Source organism: Cervus elaphus, chromosome 5, assembly GCF_910594005.1.
Source record: "Cervus elaphus chromosome 5, mCerEla1.1, whole genome shotgun sequence".
Classification (NCBI taxonomy): Eukaryota; Metazoa; Chordata; class Mammalia; order Artiodactyla; family Cervidae; genus Cervus; species Cervus elaphus.
In genome coordinates, this window is record NC_057819.1 from 83150937 (window position 1) to 83172811 (window position 21875).

Here is a 21875-nt window from a genome sequence, read left to right on the forward strand (position 1 = left end):
TTCCTGTGTTTGTTTACTTAAAGATTCTCCTGTACTACTTAAGCAGTGAATGTGTTTCTTAGTTTAAAAAACTAAAGATTAAAAAAGACTATAAAGAAACAGGAAAGAAAATTAGAAAAATGGAACTAGAGAAGCATGATTCATAACAATAAAATAATACTAACCACTGTGTACTGAATGACATGTAATAGCTATTTCATGAATATCCATTTGTTAGGTAACTTAATAAGCATTTTGCATACATTGTCTCTAATCCTCCAAGTATTGCAACATACATATCATCCATATTATCAGGAAATTAAAACTTGAAGCGATTAAATAATTTTGTTCAAGATCATATACCTAGGAAGTAGCAAAGTCAGAATTGAAATTGAGGACTCTGATTTCAAAGTTGTACTCTTCCTATGTTGTGCCTTCATAGAGAACATAAGAATAAAAAGAGTATGTCAGTTTCTCCAACTGAATATTTTGACTCTGGTCTTAAGACTTGTGAATGGGTGAGTTTTTGATGTCAGAAAAATGAGGTATCATACTCTTCAAACATCTTAAAAAGAACAACTTATTTATTCTATATAACTTCTTATTTATTATATATTTGCACTATATAAAACTTGTTATTTATTATATATTATTAAATAAGTCTGCAAGCAGGCTTTCTCTAGTTGTGGCGAACAGGGGCTACTGTCTAGTTGCAGGGCACAGGCTTCTCTTGTTGCAGATCGCAGACTTTAGGCCCACGAGCTTCAGTAGTTGCTACATTCAGGCTCAAAAGTTGTGGCTCATGGGCTTAGTTGCTCCAAAGCATGGGGAATCTACCCAGACCAGGGATCAAACCTGTGTCCCCAGCATTGACAGGTGGATTCTTAACCACTGGACCACCAGGAAAGTCCTAAACATCTTAATTTATTTTAAGAGTGTAAATCTTGATTCTCTCTAAAACTGTTGAGCCTTATATTCTTATACACTCTCCTGTTCCATAATTCTTCTGCATAAAACAGCACTATAGTAGATTAAAGCCAAAAAGAATTGGCTTAAGAATTTAAGAATTTCTTACCACTTAAAAGAAATCTGACAGTTTACTTAATCCTTGAGTATTATTTTCTCGAGAATGGTAATAATTATTATTTATCGCAAAGGGTGGTTATGAGGATTGAAGGAGTATACATAAAGCACCTAATAGACAAATTCTTGATAATAATAACAGTTTATCTTAAATTTACTTTTTAAAAGTATCCCATAATTCTAATAGTTAGGGAGTCTTGGTTAGTTTTAGTCCTACCTTTTATAATAAGGTAAACAGTGCCTAGTACACATACTGGACTTCCCAGGTGGCACTAGTGTTAAAGAATCTACCTGTCAATGCAGGTAGACGTAAGAGACATGGGTTGAATCCCTGGGTGGGGAAGATCCCCTGGAGGAGGGCACGGCAACCCACTCCAATATTCTTGCCTGGAGAATCTCATGGAGAGAAGAGCCTGGCAGGCTACAGTCCACGGGGTCACAGGGTCGCACACGCTGACGTGACTTAGCACTCACGCGTGTAGTATGTGTACCTGTGGTAAGCACTAGGACATGCAGCAGCTTTGTAGACTTGGCTTGCACCTTTCCTCTTGTATCTTTCTGTGGTCTTTTTAAAATAGTCTGTGGTCTTTTTAGTTAGTCTGTTTATATAAAGTGAAAGTGTTAGTTGCTCAGTCATGTTAGACTCTTTGCAACCCCATGGACTGTAGCCCGCCAGGCTCCTCTGTCCATGGGATTCTCAAGCAGGAACACTGGAGTGGGTTGCCATTCCCTTTTCCAGGGGATCTTCCTGACCCAGAATACAATCCAGATCTCCTGCTTTGTAGGCTAATTCTTTACTGTCTGAGCTACCAGCGAAGCCCTTTATATAAAGCATCCTCTCAAATCCCTTGACCATTTAATTGCCCCTCTTCTTCCTGTCTCCCACAACTTTGTTCCTGTCCTAAAATGTGGCACTGATCATAGCAAACACTTTCTTCCAAAAACAGAAGAGATGACTCTACACATGGACATCAGCAGATGTTCAGTACCGAAATCAGATTGATTATATTCTTTGCAGCTGAAGATGGAGACGCTCCATAAGTCAGCAAAAACAAGACCAGGAGATGACTGTGGTTCAGATCATGAACTCCTTTTTGCCAAATTCAGACTTAAATTGAAGAAAGTAGGAAAAACCACGAGACCATTCAGGTATGACCTAAATCAAATCCCTTATGATTATACAGTAGAACTGACAAATAGATTCAAGGGATTAGATCCAATAGACAGAGTGCCTGAAGAACTATAGAAGGAGGTTTGTGACATTGTACAGGAGACAGTGATCAAGTCCATACCCAAGAAAAAGAAATGCAAAAAGGCTAAATGGTTGTCTGAGGAGGCCTTAAAGTAGCTGAGAAAAGAAGAGAAGTGAAAGGCAAAGGAGAAAAGGAAAGATATATCCATTTGAATGCAGAGTTTCAAAGAATAGCAAGGAGAAATAAGAAAGCCTTCCTCAGCGATCAATGCAAAGAAATAGAGGAAAACAATAAAATGGGAAAGACTAGAGATCTTTTCAAGAAAATTAGAGTTACCAAGGGAGCATTTCATGAAAGGATGGGCACAATAAAGGACAGAAATGGTATGGACCTAACAGAAGCTGAAGAGATTAAGAAGAGGTGGCAAGAAAACACAGAAGAACTATACAAAAAAGATCTTCATGACCCAGATAATCACAATGGTGTGATCACTCACCTAGAGCCAGACATCCTGGAATGTGAAGTCAAGTGGGCCTTAGAAGGCAGCACTACAAACAAAGGTAGTGGAGGTGATGGGATTCCAGCTAAGCTATTTCAAATCCTAAAAGATGATGCTGTTAAAGTCTTGCACTCAATTTACCAGAAAATTTGAAAAACTCAACAGGGGCCACAGGACTGGAAAAAGTCAGTTTTCATTCCAATCCCAAAGAAAGGCAATGCCAAAGAATGCTCAAACTACCACACAGTTACACTCATCTCACACACTAGAAAACTAATCCTTAAAAATTGTCCAAGCAAGGCTTCAAAAGTATATGAACCAAGAACTTCCAGATGTTCAAGCTGGATTTAGAAAAGGCAGAAGAACCAGAGATCAAATTGCCAACATCTGCTGGATCATCAGAAAAGCAAGAGAGTTCCAGAAAAACATCTGCTTTATTGATTAGGGCAAGCCTTTGACTGTGGATCACAATAAACTGCAAAATTGTTCAAGAGCTGGGAATACCAGATCAGCTTACCTGCCTCCTGAGAAATCTGTATGCAGGTCAAGAGGCAAAATTTAGAACCAGACATGGAACAACAGACTGCTTCCAAATTGGGAAAGGGGTACGTCAAGGCTGTATATTGTCACCCTGCTTATTTAACTTATATGCAGAATACATCATGCAAAATGCTGGGCTGGATGAAGTCCAAGCTGGAATCAAGATTGCCGGGAGAAATATCAATAACCGCAGATATGCAGGTGACACCACCCTTATGGCAGGATGGGAAGAGGACCTAAAGAGCCTCTTAAAAGTGAAAAAGGAGAGTGAAAAAGCTGGCTTGAAAATCAACATTAAAAAAACTAAGATCATAGCATCTGGTCCCATTACTTCATGGCAAATAGATGGGGAAACAATGGAAACAGGCTTTTCTTGGGCTCCAAAATCACTGCAGATGGTGACTGCAGCCATAAACTGAAGCGACTGAACTGAAGATGTGGCAAATAGAACTGCACTCAGTTTTTGGAACACTGCATAATTTGGCACAAATGCCAGCTAATTGTTTAACTTTTAATACTCTTAATAATGTTTATTGTCCTACATTGGCACAGTAGCTCATTGGGTTGGTATCTTAAATAATTTACTCCATTGCGTAACATTGGATCCCATCTGAAGCTTCAGTGTGTTGATTTGTAAAATGGAGAAAATAATTCCCTTATCTACCTCAAAGATCTGTGGTTCAAACAGTTCAAGAATGTGTTAATTGGCGTCACTGGCATCTCGAGTCTGGGCCGTCTCGGAAGGAGAGGGTGGAGGCCGCGGCCAGCTGGAGGCGCAGTCATGCCCCGGAAGGAAAATCCCCCCGGCAGTGTCTGAAGGAAGGAAACTGCAAGGCTTTGAAATACTCATTTTTTGAGTGTAAGAGGTCAATGTTGGATGCCAGATCAAGATTCAGGGGAAGAAAAGGATATTGATACTACTATGTTGAAACCAAGATGAAAACAACAAAGGACTCTGGTCATTAAACCAGAGAAGCCAAAATAAGAAACATACTTTTTGTTACATCTGTTCAGGTGGACCAGTTTTTTCCTCCATGAAACAAGAAAATGGATGAGTTCTGGTTTCCAGTAGGTATAAATGATTCTCTTGCTCTAAGTTATTCTTAGAATAAAAATTTAATTGAATAGTTGTGAGCTGAGAACATAATAGATGTGTTTTAAGAACTGTTCTGAAGCACAGGGAACGGAAAGATTGTTAGTTTCCACTGACTTCTCAACCAGATGACACAATTTGTGCATCCTTTTTCAGTACTGTGGAGGCCAGGGGTGGGACCGTGAGAATCAGCACGCAGCCTGATGAGAAAATATCCGTCTGGAAGGTGTAGGCTAAAACTTTCTTTTATTCAGATTGTACTATTTAGTTCCAAAATAAATTGTGTTTGACTACTTGGTGAAAAAAAAAAAAAAAAGAATGTGTTAATTGAAATCCTTTACAAACTCTGAACTGTTTTATAAGTATAAGGGATGGTTATTATTTCTTGTTTGTAGCTGATAGTATTGATCTAATCATCTTTCTAAATACAATTTAAAATTTTTCCAAAACTTTTCCATACTGTTCATAGGTATAGCAATGGTAGTAATTTTCAACTTGACTACTTATAAGGAAGATTCTGAAGTGTAAATTACATCCTATAGTTCTTTTTTATTCCAGACACTTGTGAAAGCGATAGTCACTCAGTCGTGTCCAACTCTTTACAACCCCATGGACTATACAGTCCATGGAATTCTCTGGGCCAGAATACTGGAGTGGGTAGCCTTTCCCTTCTCCAGAGGATCTTCCCAATCTAGGGATCGAACCCAGGTGTCCCACATTGCAGGCAAATTCTTTACTACCTGAGCCACAAGGGAAGCCCAAAATGAAAGTCTCCCAGTCCTGTCCAACTCTTTGTGACCCCATGAACTATACCGTCCATGGAGTTCCCCAGGCCAGACTACTGGAGTGGGTAACTTCTTCCCTTTTCCAACAGATTTTCCCAACCCAGGAGTCAAACTGGGGTCTCCTGCATTGCAGGTGGATTCTTTACCAACTGAGCTATCAGGGAAGCCCCCAGAAAGTCTTAGAGTACTATGTTACCATAGTTGCTTGTTACTTCCTTTCTCCTACAAAGTTATATGTATTTATTTGAGTATTGAGTGCCTTCTATCTTTTATTTTATCCTGGCTATTTTGTCAGCATAAAAGCAAGATTACCTTGTTTACACGCATGCTGCTGAATCTCTTTAGTCCTGTCCTACTCTTTGCGATCCTATGCATTGTGACCTACCAGGTTCCTCTGTCCATGAGGTTTCCCAGGCAAGAATACTGGAGTGGGTTGCCATGCCCTCCTCCAGGGGATCTTCCCAACCCAGAGATCAAACCCATGTCTCTTTACATCTCTTGCATCGTCAGTTCAGTTCAGTTACTCAGTCGTGTCTGACTCTTTGTGACCCCATGAACCGCAACACGCCCTGTCCAATACCAACTCTTAGAGCCTACCCAAACTCATGTCCAGAGTCAGTGATGCCATCCAGCCATCTCATCCTCTGTCATCCCCTTCTCCTCCTGCCCTCAATCTTTCCCAGCATCAGGGTCTTTTCCATTGAGTCAGCTCTTCACATCAGGTGGCCAAAGTATTGGAGTTTCAGCTTCAGCATCAGTCCTTCCAATGAACACCCAGGACTGATCTCCTTTAGGATGGACTGGTTGGATTTCCTTGCCATCCAAGGGATTCTCAAGAGTCTTCTCCAACACCCCAGTTCAAAAGCATCAATTCTTTGGCACTCAGCTTTCTTCACAGTCCAACTCTCGCATCCATACATGACCACTGGAATAACCATAGCCTTGACTAGCAAGACCTTTGTGGCAAAGTGATGTCTCTGCTTTTTAATATGCTGTCTAGGTTGGTCATAACTTTCCTTCCAAGGAGTAAGCGTCTTTTAATTTCACGGCTGCAATCACCATCTGCAGTGACTTTGGAGCCCCCCAAAATAAAGTTCCTCACTGTTTCCACTGTTTCCCAATCTATTTGTCAGGTGGGCTTTTTACCATTAGTGCCACCTGGTAAGCCCAAACTAGTTTATATTCCCACTTAAAACAATTTTTGTTTTTGAGCATAACTTTGTTGTTTTTGGAAAAGTGATATGTAGTCTTTATATCTGTTATTAAGAATTTTTTTTTAGACAAAGATAAGAATATGTTATCTGAAGTTCCACTGCTTTGCTAGTGCTCTGTTAACCATTGGCAGCATTTTAGTGAATATCCTTCTAAACATTGCATACATACAGGAATCTGTGGATATGTATTCTTTTTTTTTCGGTGGGGTCAAGTCATGCAGTAGTGGGATCTTAGTTCCCCGACTAGGGGTCCCTGGCAGTGAGAGTGTGAAGTTCTAACCACTGGACTGCCAGGGAATTCCCTGGATATGTATTCAGTTTTGTATAATTTTAATCAGAATATATCTTGTTCTGTAGTTTACTTTTTTTTCACTCTACAGTATGTGGTAGACTTTTTTCCTGCCAATAAGTGAAAGTATTATTAGTGGACGCATTGTTTTCTCTTATCAAGATTTACATAATCTGTCCTTTATTTAGGTTCTTTTTTTTTTTTTTAAGTTCTTTTAAATTTAGAATTTCTATGAACCATGGAATACCATGGTGCATACATCTTTTATTAATCCTTGTGATATTTTCTTGGCAGAGTAAACTCTTAGGCCTGGAACTGATGCATCAAGGGATATACACATTGTACATTTTGATGTATATTGCTAAATTGCCCTGAAGAAATCTGAATCATGCTCTAACCTAGTACTATCAGATTCCCATTGTCAGAGTTGAGAATCCAAATGGCAGTGTGCTGTTTGCACACTAGCTGTTTGTTTCAGCAGTTTTCTTATTTAGAATAGTATTACACTTTAATTTATCAGTTTCTTTAGAACTTGGGTTAATGCCTTCTGGTCTCAATGGTATATGTTCCTTGTCAATTGCATCTGCTATGTAGAACACTAATAATTTGGGCAATGCATCTGTAGGTGGGGTTGAAATTACTAGTTACGGAGTTATTTGACTAGCATGAATGGTCTTTTCACTATACTGCATCCTGGATCTGCTACCTCTTAAATGCTTGAAGTGGGCATTTCCTTAATGTTATCTTTTGTAAAGGGCAAGAATATTTTCCAAATCTTTTTATTTTTCAGACGATCAATATTTTAGAAGATCCAGCCCCTTGAACTGAGTTAAGATTCATGACCTTGTTAAATCAGCACTAGCTATATTGTCTTGGGCAAACTGCTTAACCTGTCCAGATAGCAGTTTTCTCTTCTCAATGAAACAGGCCAGTGATTTCTGATACTCTTTCTTTTTCAACATTTTCCCCCATGACAGTTGATTTCTTGTGCTCATTTCCTTTTTTGGTTTAAAAGATACTGTATTAATTTTGGCACCCCTTATAAATTTCCATCAAAATATGGCATTCGTCTTGGAAGACTTCTGTCATCATATTGGTGCAATTTTTAAAAGATGCCTTTCTTCTGTTACACTTCACTTGTTCTTTCATTAATGTTTCATTTGAAGTATTGGGCCTCCAATAAGGCATATGTTGCTCCTGCTTGGTTACTTATTTTGAATAATTCTGTATACTGTCCCCAAATTTGTTGGTAATGTTTTAGAGAAGTGAGAAATGGAATATTTCCTGCCATATCAGTAAACAAAGGATGTTACAGTCATTGGCAGTTGTAGCCACTGTGGATGGTGAGCTGGTGAGCCCTGAGGGAACTAAGGAAGGAGAGAATACCTCCATCGAGCAGCCATCAGTCTGCAGCCACTGCATATGGTGAGCCCTGAGGAAACTCAGGATGTTTGGAAAACACTGATACTGGCCCGATAGCTGAGGTACGTATCAAAGAAATGATTTCAGTGAGCCAGACTCTTGCATCTTCCCATATATAGAAAGACACTGAATTCTTTAACTTGGAATATCTGGTTTTCTTTTGAGGTTCAGACTATCTGCCCTTTGTGGCAAAACTTCTATATAACCTGGCTCCAACCCTCCCTTCCTCGGAGCAACTCTCACAGGGTTACCTCCCGGGCTTGAAATCTTAAAATTCTTTCCCCCCCATCCCCCACCCCCAATAAAACATAACTCTCAACTTTTATGTTGTGAATTTTTTTCAAGTCCACAGAAGGAAAGAATTCTTTTTTTTTTTTTTACACTGGCTATGCTGTGCAGCTTGCAGAATTGAACCTGGGCCACAGCAATGAAAGGATTGAATCCTAACAAGTAGACCACCAGGGAACTGTCTAGGTTACTTTTAATACTTTCGTTTTACTTCCTTAGATCCTCAAAACACTGCTTTGAGGTTAGATATTATTATTCCAAGTTTTATAAATGTGAAACTAAAACTAAGTGATGTGCCCTAAAACTGAAACGAACTAAATGTGAGGCTAAAACTAAGTGATATCCCTAGGGTCACTCAGTTTGTAAATGGTATAGCTGTGTCTATGGGTTCTAAGTTCAAATCTCTTATCTGGCTAAGCCACTGTTGCCTCTATAGTTGAAGGTTAGTCTTAGTTACATATTTTTTTCCTGGTAGTATTTATCATATACTTGTTGTTTAATCTCTAAGTCATGTCTAACCCTTTTGTGACCCCATGGACTGTACCTGCCAGGCTCCTCTGTCAATGCGATTTTCCAGGCAGGAATACTGGAGTGGGTTGCCATTTCCTCTTCCAGGGGATCTTCCAGACCCAGAGATCAAACCTGAGTCTCCTGTTTGGTGGCAGATTCTTTACCATTGAGCCACCTGGAAAGTCATATACATATGTCTGTACTAATCATAAAATAGTCATCAAATTTAAAGAAAATTGCTGTCAAGTGACATTTTGGAAGAGGGAAACAGAAACATGAGCACAGCTAATCTATAGGATATAATGTGACAGCCCTAAACAGATACTTTCCCTAATTCCTAACAAAGCAGTAGTTTTCAACTTGTGAGTTTCCTTAAATTAAAAAAAAAAAAAAAGAAAAGAACTTACAATAACATATATAAAGATTACGTTAAATAAGACAAGGTACTATGGGCCCAGGGACTGGCTCACAGAACACAGAAACAAACTGATGTAAGGACACCTAGTTATTCATATGGGGGAAGAAATTAAATTCCTACTTCACAACTTTCATCAAAGTCAATTTCAGATGTATCAAGGGCTTAAATGTGAAATGTAATACTTCAAAACATTTCCTTAAAATGTTTTTAAGTTTGCTTGTATTTGGAATTTTTTATACTTAGTTCTCTGTCTTCTGTAAAAGCTTTATCATTTCTTTGGCTATACTGGTGTTAAACCGAAAAATAAGACTACTATTGATCTCGGAGAAGCAGTAGTGAGCAGTGGCATGAAGTGAGAGCTTAATTCCCTGCCCAGGAATTTAAACTGGGTAGCATGGATGTGTTAGGTAGTTAAAACAGGGAAAAGGAGTCCAAAATGGCGGTGGCTAAAAGACCTGGAAGGGACAAGTCCGCGAAAATAGAACAAAGGAAGGTCCGAGGACCAGAGTGAGGACCTCAGGTAAAACAAACAGCACTCCTGGCTGACCCAATTTACATAGGACAGGCCCAGGGAGAGAAAAACATAAAAAGAGGAGCCAAAGCTCTCTCTCAGTCTCTCTCTCCCTCCCATGCGCTGGGGCTCTCTTCTCTTCCCGTCTTTGGGTCAGCATGCCCTCACGCCTCGAGGATGGGTTTACCTGTTATTATCTAAGTAAAATAGAGCTGTAACACGGAGCTGTAACACTGATTTGTCTAAGAGCTATAACATGGTCCGTTCGAGACCTGAGAGCTATAACACAGTCTGTCCAAGACCCGAGAGCTGTGACACGCCGAGGGCTTTAATGTCCGTCACTCCAAACCTTTGTTGTGATGAGACAAAAACCGAGAAGCATACACTCGTGCCACAGATGAAAACCAGAAATCCTAGCCACCAGACCAGCAAGGGCTAGAGGCTGGAAGCGCTATATTTCCCTGGCTCTTGAACCCAGTGAAAGATGCATTTTTCATGGAGGCAAAAACGGCAAATGCAAGTACAAAGTTTATTATCAGAGACAGCACAACAAATGGGAGAGCACAGAGAGAAGCAGTTAAGACAGAAGCAAGGCAGAGGTGCACACCTGGAGGGAAAGGGTGTGGGTGTCCTCCCCAATGAGGAGTGCAGTACAGAGGTGGTTAAGTCATTTTTATAGGACAGTTCCAGGCTTTTGTTTACCTTTGGCCAATTATCTGGTTTCTTAACCACACCTGACCTACCCTAGCACCCTCTTCAAAACATGTGTATGCAACTTTTTTCCAAGTTGGATTCCAGCCCAGAGACCTATGTGGGAGCCTTAGCGTCACATATTATGGGGTGGCGCCCCCTTCTTTTTGACCCCCAAGGAGCCTTTCTCCACCTGTGAAATGTCTCCCTTGCCCCAAGGATGGGAAATATATGATGTCCTGATCCCTTACTCAAACAAGGTTTCAGTTCAGTTCAGTCGCTCAGTTGTGTCCAACTCTTCGTGACCCCGTGAATCTCAGCACGCCAGGCCTCTCTATTGCTGCTATGACTATTAAGGTGACACAGGAGACAAGGCCTGGCTATTTACTTTGTTTGTGATGTTACTTCCATTTCAGAGGGCAAATGGGAGCCCATCTATCGCCTGTCTCAGGAAATGCAAACTGAAGGCTAAATTTAAGTGTCCAGCCTGAAGCCCATTTTTTTTTCATCCCAAGAAATGAAAAACAGGAGACCAGTTGTAAATACCTAGCCTGGGGCCCATCTACCTCGTGCCTCACTATGATGGCTGCTGCTGCTGCTAAGTCACTTCAGTCGTGTCCGACCCTGTGCGATCCCATAGACAGCAGCCCACCAGGCTCCGCCGCCCCTGGGATTCTCCAGGCAAGAACACTGGAGTGAGTTGCCATTTCCTTCTCCAATGCATGACAGTGAAAAATGAAAGTGAAGTTGCTCAGTCATGTCCGACTCTTAGCCCGTGGACTGCAGCCCACCAGGCTCCTCCATCCATGGGATTTTCTAGGCAAGAGTACTGGAGTGGGGTGCCATTGCCTTCTCCCACTATGATGGCAAACTGATGTAAAAGTCTTTTTTCTGCTACTTTTTAAAATCTACTGAAGGCCCTTGTTTTCAAGAATCCTCTAAATTTTATTTGTTTTTTTAATTTATATAATAAAATTAAGTTTTATTTAAATTCCTCTTAAAGGACACAAGAATCTTTGGGAAGTCTTTATTAACAAAAAGAGTTGCAAGTTATCATTTAGTAAAAATGTTCCTCATTTTTCAGATAAGAAAACAGAAGTTTGCTTCGGGTCAGAGTCACATGATTTTAAATTATCACTCTGGCTTCTACTTCTGTGGGAGATCTGTTCTTATGACCAAATTTTCTCCCTCAGCCCTGGGTTAATTCTTTTGCACTGAAATGTGACTCTTAGAATTATAGTTTGGAATGTGTAGAATGAAAGGGAATTTAGTTTCCAGTCTTCCCAAGACTGAAGTGATAACCTATAACACTGTCAACGTTTCCTTATTTTTGAACAAACTTAAAAGTCCACAAATATTGGACTGTCGACCATGTACGAGGCACGAAGTTTGCAATTTCACAGTGAAATGTGAGAAGAGCCATCTCTCAAATATTTGACTGATAAACTGGCACCTCACATGGTTTGTGTGACAACGGAGAAAGTTCTCTCTTGGCTAGACAAATGGGTGTGTTTATTATTTGCTTTAATAAGCCTTAACTCCTCCTGCGGTAAGAGTTCTTTGCATTTCCTCCAGCAGAGGCTAGCGACGCGCCCCGGAGTGATTCTTTCATGACGTGAACTTCCTAATTACGTCAGGCCTTCCTGAAGGCTCTCCTTGAACAGCCTTTCGTGTGGGAACGATGGCAGAGGCACTGGCGAGTTTCCAAGCTTTCTCTATAGGGCCGCGAGCCGGACCACAAAGCTAGGTGACAGACGCCCCAGGCGCCTACCGGAGCGCGCCTGCGTGCCGGAGCCCCTTTGTTGCTCGCCCGAGTCCGGCTGCGCGTGCGCGGCGGGCCGGCGCCGACAAGTGCGCTGCACCGCGGGCGCCGGCTGGGGGCGAGCAGACCTCGAGCAGCAGCAGCCGCTGCCGCCGCCGCCGCCGCAGCCGTTGCGACCGTATCAGCGGAGTTCAGAGGGCCAGGCGGCGGGAGGCTTCCTCACACAGGGGCTGAGATGTCGTCCACCGCGGCTTTTTACCTCCTCTCCACCCTGGGAGGGTACTTGGTGACTTCATTCTTGTTGCTCAAATACCCGACCTTGCTGCACCAGAGAAAGAAGCAACGATTCCTCAGTAAACACATCTCTCACCGCGGAGGTGAGAGGGGTCCCCAGAACCAGATGGCGGAAGTAGGGGAGGCTTCCCCCCACCCCACCCCCCGGCCCCGCGACTGGAGCTGAGGCTCCTCGGCCAAAGGCAGGCGGGTGGAAATACGTGCGAGTCTGAGGAAGGATGGGCGTGTGTGAACTGAGGGTCCCCTGGAGGTGAAGACAGTGTGAAGGGGAGGTCGCCTGAAGGAAGGAGAGGGTCTTGAAACCGAGCCAAGGTGGGGGATCTCTTGGGGGCAGGGAAGTCAGGGGTTCTCCGAAGGAGGAAGGACCGGGGCGAGAATGAACGGTAGATGGGAGGCTTCTCGGCGAAGGGAAGGAGAATCGCGGGGTCCCTTCCTAGCAGCGGAGGCACCAGCGGGGAGCCCCGGGCCGATCCGCGGGTACCCTGCCGGGGGAACCCGGGAACAGACTTGTTCCGAGACAAGCCAGTGGCGGAGCTTGTGGGAAGATGGGGCGAACTGCTTCCAGGGCTGAGGAGCTGAGTGAACCTGGAGCGTGGTGCAGTCCGGGCATCCGCAGTCCCTGGGGGCCGGTCCCAGTTCTCCACCCCTCCATCCCTCCTCCTGTGCAGGGTAATTGAGAAGAGGGGGAATCCAAGTTCCCGAGCCGGGGACACTTCCCAAGGTCACAGTTAGAGCTTGAGCTGGACTGGGACAAGAAACTGGGGTGTCCTGATTCCCAAGGCGTCAAACCTCGCATCTATTTTTTTTCCCCAACTCCACCTTGCACCCCAGCAGTGACGTGTGGATTTCCGAAAAAAAAAAAAAAAAAAAAAAAATACATGATTGGGTTTTGTGACAGGACCATACTGTTTGAAAACAACAAAGAAGTTTCTTTTGAAACAGTGCCTTGCCAGAAGGAACCTAGATAGTTCACCCTCTCATTTCTCAGACAGCAGGCCAAATCTTTGCCTCTTCATTATTGTGTAATAATGTGCTTTTATTTTCATTTCAAGTATGATGTATAAGATGCTGTAAGTTTGGATTATTTCATTCAGTTTTAGCTGTTCTTTAGAGCCGAATGTTAAACTATGTTAAAATTGCTTGGAATTTACTTGAAGTGGTAAATTCTAGGAGTTTACAGTCAAAAATGTCATTTAGTACCATGACTCCTTTTTTTTTAACAAAAATTGGCCAGGAATAGTCAGTCAGTCTGTTCAGTCACTCATTCGTGTCCCACTCTTTGCAACCCCATGAACCGCAGCTCTCCAGGCCTCCCTGTCCATCACCAACTCACGGAGTCCACCCAAACTCATGTCCATTGAGTCAGTGATGCCATTCAATCATCTCATCCTCTGCGGTACCCTTCTCCTCCAGCCCTCAATCTTTCCCAGCATCAGGGTCTTTTCAAATGAGTCAGCTCTTTGCATCAGGCCAAAGTATTGGAGTTTCAGCTTCAACATCAGTCCTTCCAGTGAACACCCATGACTGATCTCCTTTAGGATGGACTGGTTGGATCTCCTTGCAGGCCAGGAATAAGGTTTTAAAGTACATTTAAATGTACACAGAAGTACATTTGCACGCTGCTGTAAAATCTGTATAATTTTATCAGTTAAACAAACATAGGACTTCCCAGGTGGTCCAGTGGTTAGGACTCTGCACTTCCAATTCAGGGGGCGTGGATTCAAGCCCTGGTTGGGGAATTAAGATCTCATATGCCCTGTGGTGTGCCAAAAAAGAAAAAAAGAAGATAAGCAGAGTACTAAAGAGTGACTTCAATGGTTATGCTAGTCTCCCACTCATGAAAAGTGTCAAAGATTTTAAGGGATCTATCACCAGCTAAATGACATGTTCTTATTTGGTTTACCTATATTTTAATAGATACAGAGGTAAACTGTAGGTAAAGCCAAAAAACAACTTTTGTGTTTGAGTTGTCCCTGTAGAAGTATTTTCAATGGTAGTAGTCCTACTCTGGAGATAGGCATTACTTACTGATTTTTAAATCAGTAAAGCAGTGTTTACTGATTAAAAAAAAAAAGTATGCTTACTAAAAACCCAAATCAAAACAAAATAAAACTATGTCCTCTTAAGAAGCTTTCTAAACTGTCATTGTGGGTGATCTAGATTTTATTTCAGAAGAAATAATCTTGTTAACTCCTTAGGATATGAAATCTGTTTACAGTCCTGAAGCACTTAGTAAGGTCCTGTGTGATAGTGCTTAATATATTTTTTGTTGAGTAAGTATACCAAATAAAACAGTTGAACCAGAGTGATAGAGAATATATTTACTAAAAACAACTTTGGAACTCAAGATACTAAGTTTCTGGAAAATAATAAATTAGGAAGCAGTCAGCTTCTACTTGCTTTTTATTTTTCTCTTGGACACTGATAATAGCAAGTGAGGCTATCTGTGCATATTTCTCCATGCGTATCATCAACATTTGATCTAATGCTCTATCATCCTAACTGCAAATGACCTATTTCATGAAACCCAGGTGCATGACCACTCCAAGATTGAAACATTGATCATGATAGGTGTATAAAGTATATACACCTGAATTGCTTTAACTTAAAAAGACTGTTAATGTGTACTGTTATGTCTCTATAAAAGCATTATCACCTGAGTCAGATTCTGGACCTATAACTAGTTAACCTTGGGAATAAGCTTTAATTTTAGTTTCCTTATCTATAAATGTAAACCACTTACCTTGCTTCCCTTTGGATTGTTATGAGGATTAGGTGTACAGAAAGCACTTTGAATGCCATAAAATTGTTTAGAAATGTAAGTATGGATATATGGAGTCACATTCGTATTTTGCAATAGAACTTTGCATTGAATGAGAAAAAATGAGATCACCAGTGTACTTAATGTTTTCAAAGTTTTAATGAACACTTTTGCTTTTTGTTGATTGATTGTCCTTAAAGTAGAAAATGCTTTGTTTTAAGAATTAAATGGTATAGGTCTGCTTTGTTCTTACCCAGGTACTGCGTAGGTTGTATTGCATTATACTGTGATAGAATATCTGCTTCCTTTATTAGACTGTGAGTTCCTTAAGAGCAGATTTTATATTTTATTAATGCTTGAGTCTCTAGCCTCTAGTACAGATTGTAACCTACACTTAAAATAATAGCTTATTGTCTGCTAATTATCTACTTTGTGCCAGGTACTTTCCGTGTGTTTCTTTATCTATTTGTCAAAGAACACTTTTTGTAACTACAGTGTATTGATGAACCCACTCCAGTGTTCTTGCCTGGAGAATCCCAGGGACAGAGGAGCCTGGTGGGCTGCCGTCTATGGGGTTGCACAGAGTCAGACACAACTGAAGCGACTTAGAAGCAGCAGCAGCAGTGTATTGATGAAATACCAATAAGATCAAAGATGTACCCTTTGGATTAAATCAAGAGTAAGCCATACTCTCAAAGGCTATTTTCATTGTTTCTCAATGAAATTGTGAATTTTAATAATATTTTTGACAGTTGCATAAGCAATTCATGTTCATTGTATTTTTCCAAGAAAATTTGGAAAATATAGAAATGAAAAAATAAAAAGTAGTTCCTAAAACTCACCATCAGTAGACATAATCTCTGTTAACATTTTGAAGTACATATTTTAAGTATGTATTTTGAAGTATACCCTTTTTAAAAATATTTTTAAATATGTCCTCTAAGTACATATTTTACTACCCTTGGAATCATACTATATATATACTTATTTCAGATGCCCACTAAGTTAACTAGAGTTAGGATAGCAGGGAAATAACTTTCTCATACTCCCTAACCTGTTTCTCTGGGCCAATTAAATTAAGCAACAGGGTTTACTAGGGTTCAGTGATGAAAGAATTAAAAAAAAAAAATCAGATGATAAAATCCTCACCTGACCTTTTAATCTTTCACCCATGGTTACAAGGCCGAATCCAGATTCGGATTTGTCCAAATCTGGGCATTTTGCCACATATTGATTTGGCAGGTGAGAAGTTTGAGGGTAAATATTGCTAATGGACACTGGTTACTTCTGAGTCCTAAACTTTAATTCCTCAAGGAGGAAATTGAAGCATCAGTTTGAGTCTCAGAGTGTCACTAGAAGTAACATTCTGCGGTTGCACCCTGAAACATGTTCTGCATGGCAGGGTATCAGTTCTTTTCAGCTTCTCTCTTTTCTCTGCACTCCTATTTTCAGGGAAATCTTCCTTACTTGTCAGTAAAGACTTTTCTCCCAACTCGCTTGTTCCTACTGATATCTTACTAACAGTGGAATCATTCATCCTTTATCTTCCCAGGTGGCATTAGTGGTAAAGAACGCGCCTGCCAATGCAGGAGATGTAGGAGATGTGGGTTCCATCCCTGGGTCTGGAAGATCCCCTGGAGAAGGAAACAGTAACCTGCTCCAGTATTCTTGCTGAAGAATCCCCATGGACAGAGGAGCCTGGCAGGCTACAGTCCATAGGGTTACAAAGAGTTGGACATGACTGAAGTGACTTAGCATGCACACATTTTCATGCTTAATAAAGTAGACTAAAATGTACACAGTTGTTTTCAGCAATGGCTGTACATATATCTTAAACTGTATAATATATCTTAAACTGTATACAAAGTTAGAAAAATTGAATGTCGTTACAGAAAAATGTGAAAGTATAATCAGATAGATAGCAAAACATACATGTAGAAAAGAGCACACATGAGCTAGTTAGTTGGTAAATGCTGCTACTGGGTCAGTATATACTTTGAATATCATCCTTCTGTGCTACTGATGTGTTTAAATTTTTTCTTATACCTGTAAATATAAATCTCTCTGATATTTTCCCTAAAAAAAAGAAACAATTCTGCAGTGTTCCAGGGATCCCACATATTGAGAAATGCTCTTTTGTATATACCATTTCTAGTCCTTAAGCTCTTTATGCTCTTACAGATCATACATACTGTTTCCAAGGTGCACTATAAATATTGAATTAATGTGTGAGTTTAGAAGTGGAGGAACTCAGCTTTGTTGCTTGATTTATTGAATAACTCCTTTTTAAGTTGAGATAGGATGATGTCTTCCAACATTAAAATGTTTTCTTTGCGCTAAGCTGTCTTTTCCAGTATCAGAAAATATTTCATTTGAAAGTTCTTTTGTGGCTGGTGCACATTGTCATGTTTGTCATCGGTTTTATAAACCACACACATACACACATATAGCATGTATACAAAAGATGTTGATGGTAGTGGTGATTGGAGGCTAACTGTAAAATAGGTCTAAACAGGTCTACAATGTTTACTGAATGTCTGTTGTTTAGTTGCTAAGTTGTGTCTGACTCTTTTGCGACCCCATGAACTGTAGCCCGCCAGGCTCCTCTGTCCATGAAATTTCCCAGGCAGGAATACTGGAATGGTTTGCCATTTCCTTTTCCAGGGAATTTTCCCACCCCAGGGTTTGAACCCGCGTCTCCCGAGTTGGCAGGAAGATTCTTTACCTCTGAGCTACCAGAGAAACTTTGTTGAATGTTTACTAGTATATAAAACATTTGGGAGGTAAAAAAGGAAACTGGACAGATATTTCTCTCCTTTACAGCATTTACATCTAAATACAAAATACAAAAGAGAATGTTTCCTTTACTTTTCCTATCCTAACAGATATTAACCACTCACAAAGTAACTGTGAAGCACTATATAAGAGAGGAAAAATTAATATAGAATGAAATATTGGGAAGTATAGCTTTGTATAGTGTTGGGAAGTATGGTTTCTCAAAGAAATAGAAAATATGAACTGGTGAAGAGCGAGGCAGGAAGACATGAGCAGAGACATTATAAACAAATTATAGTAGAACAGCATGTAAAATATATACTCATTCTCTTCTACATTCTGTAATTAATTAAAAATTAAACTTGTTTCCATGTAGAGTAGTTATTTGCAAAGTCATATTAAGCCAGACATCCCCTGCTTATTGAGGGAAAACAAAAATTAATAGCAAGAGTGCTTTATGAATGATGTTACAATAATTGGCAAGAGAAGAAATTCAAACCATTTCATGAGAGAAGAGCTATCACCAAATAATTCCTTAGAGAGGAGTTGGCAGACTTTTAAATTAGTCCCTTAGTTACTCCCCAGGCTTTCACCATATGAATCTAACAAGTAATTTGTGGGTATTATCGTTGTGGGATTTATCTTCAAGCTTTACAAGCAAGTATAAGAATATGGAAATAAGGGACAACATTAATAATTTATCTGTAAAGCTGAAATAAAGAGATATATGACTGCCAGCATAGAAACTGCAGCATAGTTAGTAGTGAAAAGAGTGGGATCAGAAGTCATACTGCTTATGCTTGAATCTCAGTTCCCCTTGTTGGCTTATGTGACCTCACCTAATCTTATTTCTGGAGATAGTAATACTTGGCATGATTGTGGGCATTTTAATGTAATAATATAGAGAGCACTAAGCACAGTATCTAGCTTCTCTTAATTATTAATATCTTAATACCTTTTTAATATTTCATTTAGTACCAGCTATTTCATAAACTTATAAAGTAGATCAAAGGTCTTAAGTAGTAATGTTTGCATACTTAAGGTTTTTTTTGCTATAAGGAGCTCATGATTTCAGCCACAGTCAGCTCCAGGTCTTGTTTTTGTTGACTACATAGAATTTCTTCATCTTCAGCTGGCTCAAATCATGAACTTCTTTTGCAAAATTCAGGCTTGAACTGAACAAAGTAGGGAAAACCAGGAGGCCATTCAGGTATGACCTAAATCAAATCCCTTGTGATTATACAGTGGAAGTGACAAATAGATTCAAGGGATTAGGTCCAACAGAGTGTCTGAAGAACTATGGACGGAGGTTTGTAGCATTGTAAAGGAGGCAGTGATCAAAACTATTGCTAAGAAAAAGAAATGCAAGAAGGCAAAATGGTTGTCTGAGGAGGCCTTACAAATCGCAGAGAAAAGAAGTGAAAGGCAAAGGAGAAAAGGAAAGATATACCTATCTAAATCCAAAGAATAGCAAGGAGAGATGAGATAAGAAAGCCTTCTTGAATCGGGTGGAGAGGGAGGTGGGAGGGGGGATCGGGATGGGGAATACGTGTAAATCTATGGCTGATTCATATCAATGTATGACAAAACCCACTGAAATGTTGTGAAGTAATTAGCCTCCAACTAATAAAAAAATAAAAAAAATAAAAAATAAAAAAGCCTTCTTAAAAAAAAAAAGAAAGCCTTCTTCAGTGATCAATGCAAAGAAATAGAGGAAAACAATAGAATGGGAAAGACTAGTGATCTCTTTGAGAAAATTAGAGATACAAGGGAACATTTCATGCAAAGATGGCCACAATAGAAAATAGAAACAACAAGGACCTAACAGAAGCAGAAGAGATTAAGAAGAGGTGGCAAGAATACACAAAAGAACTGTACAGAAAAGGTCTTAATGACCCAGATAACCATGATAATGTGATCACAAAGGATCAGAGCCAGACATCCTGGAATGTGAAGTCAAGTGGGCCTTAGGAAGCATTACTATGAACAAAGCTAGTAGAAGTGATGAAATTCCAGCTGAGCTATTTCAAATTCTAAAAGATGATGCTGTGAAAGTGCTGCACTCAATATGCCAGCAAATTTGGAAAACTCAGCAGTGGCCACAGGACTGGAAAAGGTCCGTTTTATTTCCAGTCCCTAAGAAAGGCAATGTCAAACTGCTGTACTATTGTGCTCTTTTCACACACTAGCAAGGTAATGCTCAGAATCCTTCAAGCCTGGCTTCAGCAATACATGAACCAATAACTTCCAGATGTACAAGCTGGATTTAGAAAAGGCAGAAGAACCAGAGATCAAATTGCCAACATCTGTTGGGTCATAGAAAAAGCAGGAGAATTCCAGAAAAACATCTGCTTCGTTGACTAAATTAAAGCCTTTGACTGTGTGGATTGCAACAAACTTTGGAAAATTCTTCAAGAGATGGGTATACCAGACCACCTTACCTGCCTCCTGAGAAACCTGTATGAAGGTCTCTGCTTTTTATTTTCATAAAAAAAAAATATATATGTATATATTATATATATGTATATACAAAAGCTTTTCTACTACACTTGATAAAGGCTTGAGAAAGAACATAAAAAAAAAAGATGGAGAAATTGGAGAACAGAAACTAAATGAAATGGGAGCACTGAATATGAAATAGAAAAAGTGAAACAAACTAGGTAAAAGTAAAAGATCATCATATAGTCCAGTTTTTAAACACGACTGCTCATTAGAAACACATCTGGAGCTCTGGGGAAAAAAAGCAATACGTGAGCATTTGTATTTTTCAAAAAATTTCAAGATAATTTTGATATGCATCTGGATTTTTAAAAGTGATTATAGGTTTTTCTATTAGATCCTAGTTTTGGTGATACAGAGTTCTATTATTTTTCTGTTGGCCAGTCATGATACAATATTAATTGTTACATAATCATAATAGTAAAAGATGTTTATCAGTTTTCACAATCAATAGCAAGACAAAAAATAAAAGATAATTACAATTGCAAGCCATAATGGAAACGTGATTAATTTAACAGTATAAAATAATTACATACAATTTGGGGGGGTTACACAGAATGATGTGATAAGTGGAAGTGCATACATGCACTTGTTTTTATCCACCCAGTCAGTTTGTGTCTCTTGGTTGGTGCATTTAATCCATTTACATTTAGGGTAACTATTGAAATATATGCTCCTATTACTTTTTTCTTAATTGTTTGGGGTTTATTTTCTGTTCGTAGGTCTTTTTCTTCTCTTGTTTTTCCTGCCTAGAAAAATTCCCTTAGCATTTGTTGTAAAGCTGGTTTGCTGGTGCTGAATTCTCTTAACTTCTGTTTGTCTGGAAAGCTTTTGATTTCTCCATCAAATCTGAAGGAGAGTCTTGCTGCGTAGAGTATTCTTGATTGTAATTTCTTCCCTTTCATCACGGTAAATATATCATGCCATTCCCTTCTGGCTTGCGAGTTTCTGTTGAGAAATCAGCTGATAGCCTGATGGGAGTTCCCATGTATGTTATTTATTGTTTTTCCCCTGTTGCTTTCAATATTTTATGTCTTTAATTTTTGTCAGTTTGATTATGTGTCTTGATGTGTTCCTCCTTGGATTTATCCTTCCTGGGACCCTCTGTGCTTCCTGGACTTGGTTGACTATTTCCTTTTCCATGTCCAGGGAGTTTTCAGCTATTATCTCTTCAAATATTTTCTCAGGTCCTTTCTCTCTTCTCCTTCTAAGACCCCTATAATGCGAATATTGGTACATTTAATGCTGTCCCAGAGGTCTCAGTCTGTCT

The 21875-nt window shown here is 39.9% G+C and overlaps 1 protein-coding gene across 4 annotated transcripts in view; it reads left to right on the top strand.

The window, feature by feature from the left end:
* The first annotated feature begins 12310 nt into the window (after window positions 1–12310).
* Window positions 12311–21875, top strand: part of GDPD1 (glycerophosphodiester phosphodiesterase domain containing 1) — a 52777-nt gene continuing 43212 nt past the window's right edge. For 2 of the 4 annotated variants that reach the window (XR_006341161.1, XM_043902831.1), the window contains exon 1: window positions 12324–12653. Coding sequence is in view for 2 of the 4 variants with exons in the window: in XM_043902831.1 (XP_043758766.1) it covers window positions 12512–12653 (142 nt within the window). In the remaining 2 variants the exon portion in view is untranslated. Of the gene's footprint in view, window positions 12654–21875 lie in introns of all 4 variants that reach the window. The other 2 variants (XM_043902832.1, XR_006341162.1) reach the window with 2 other exon arrangements.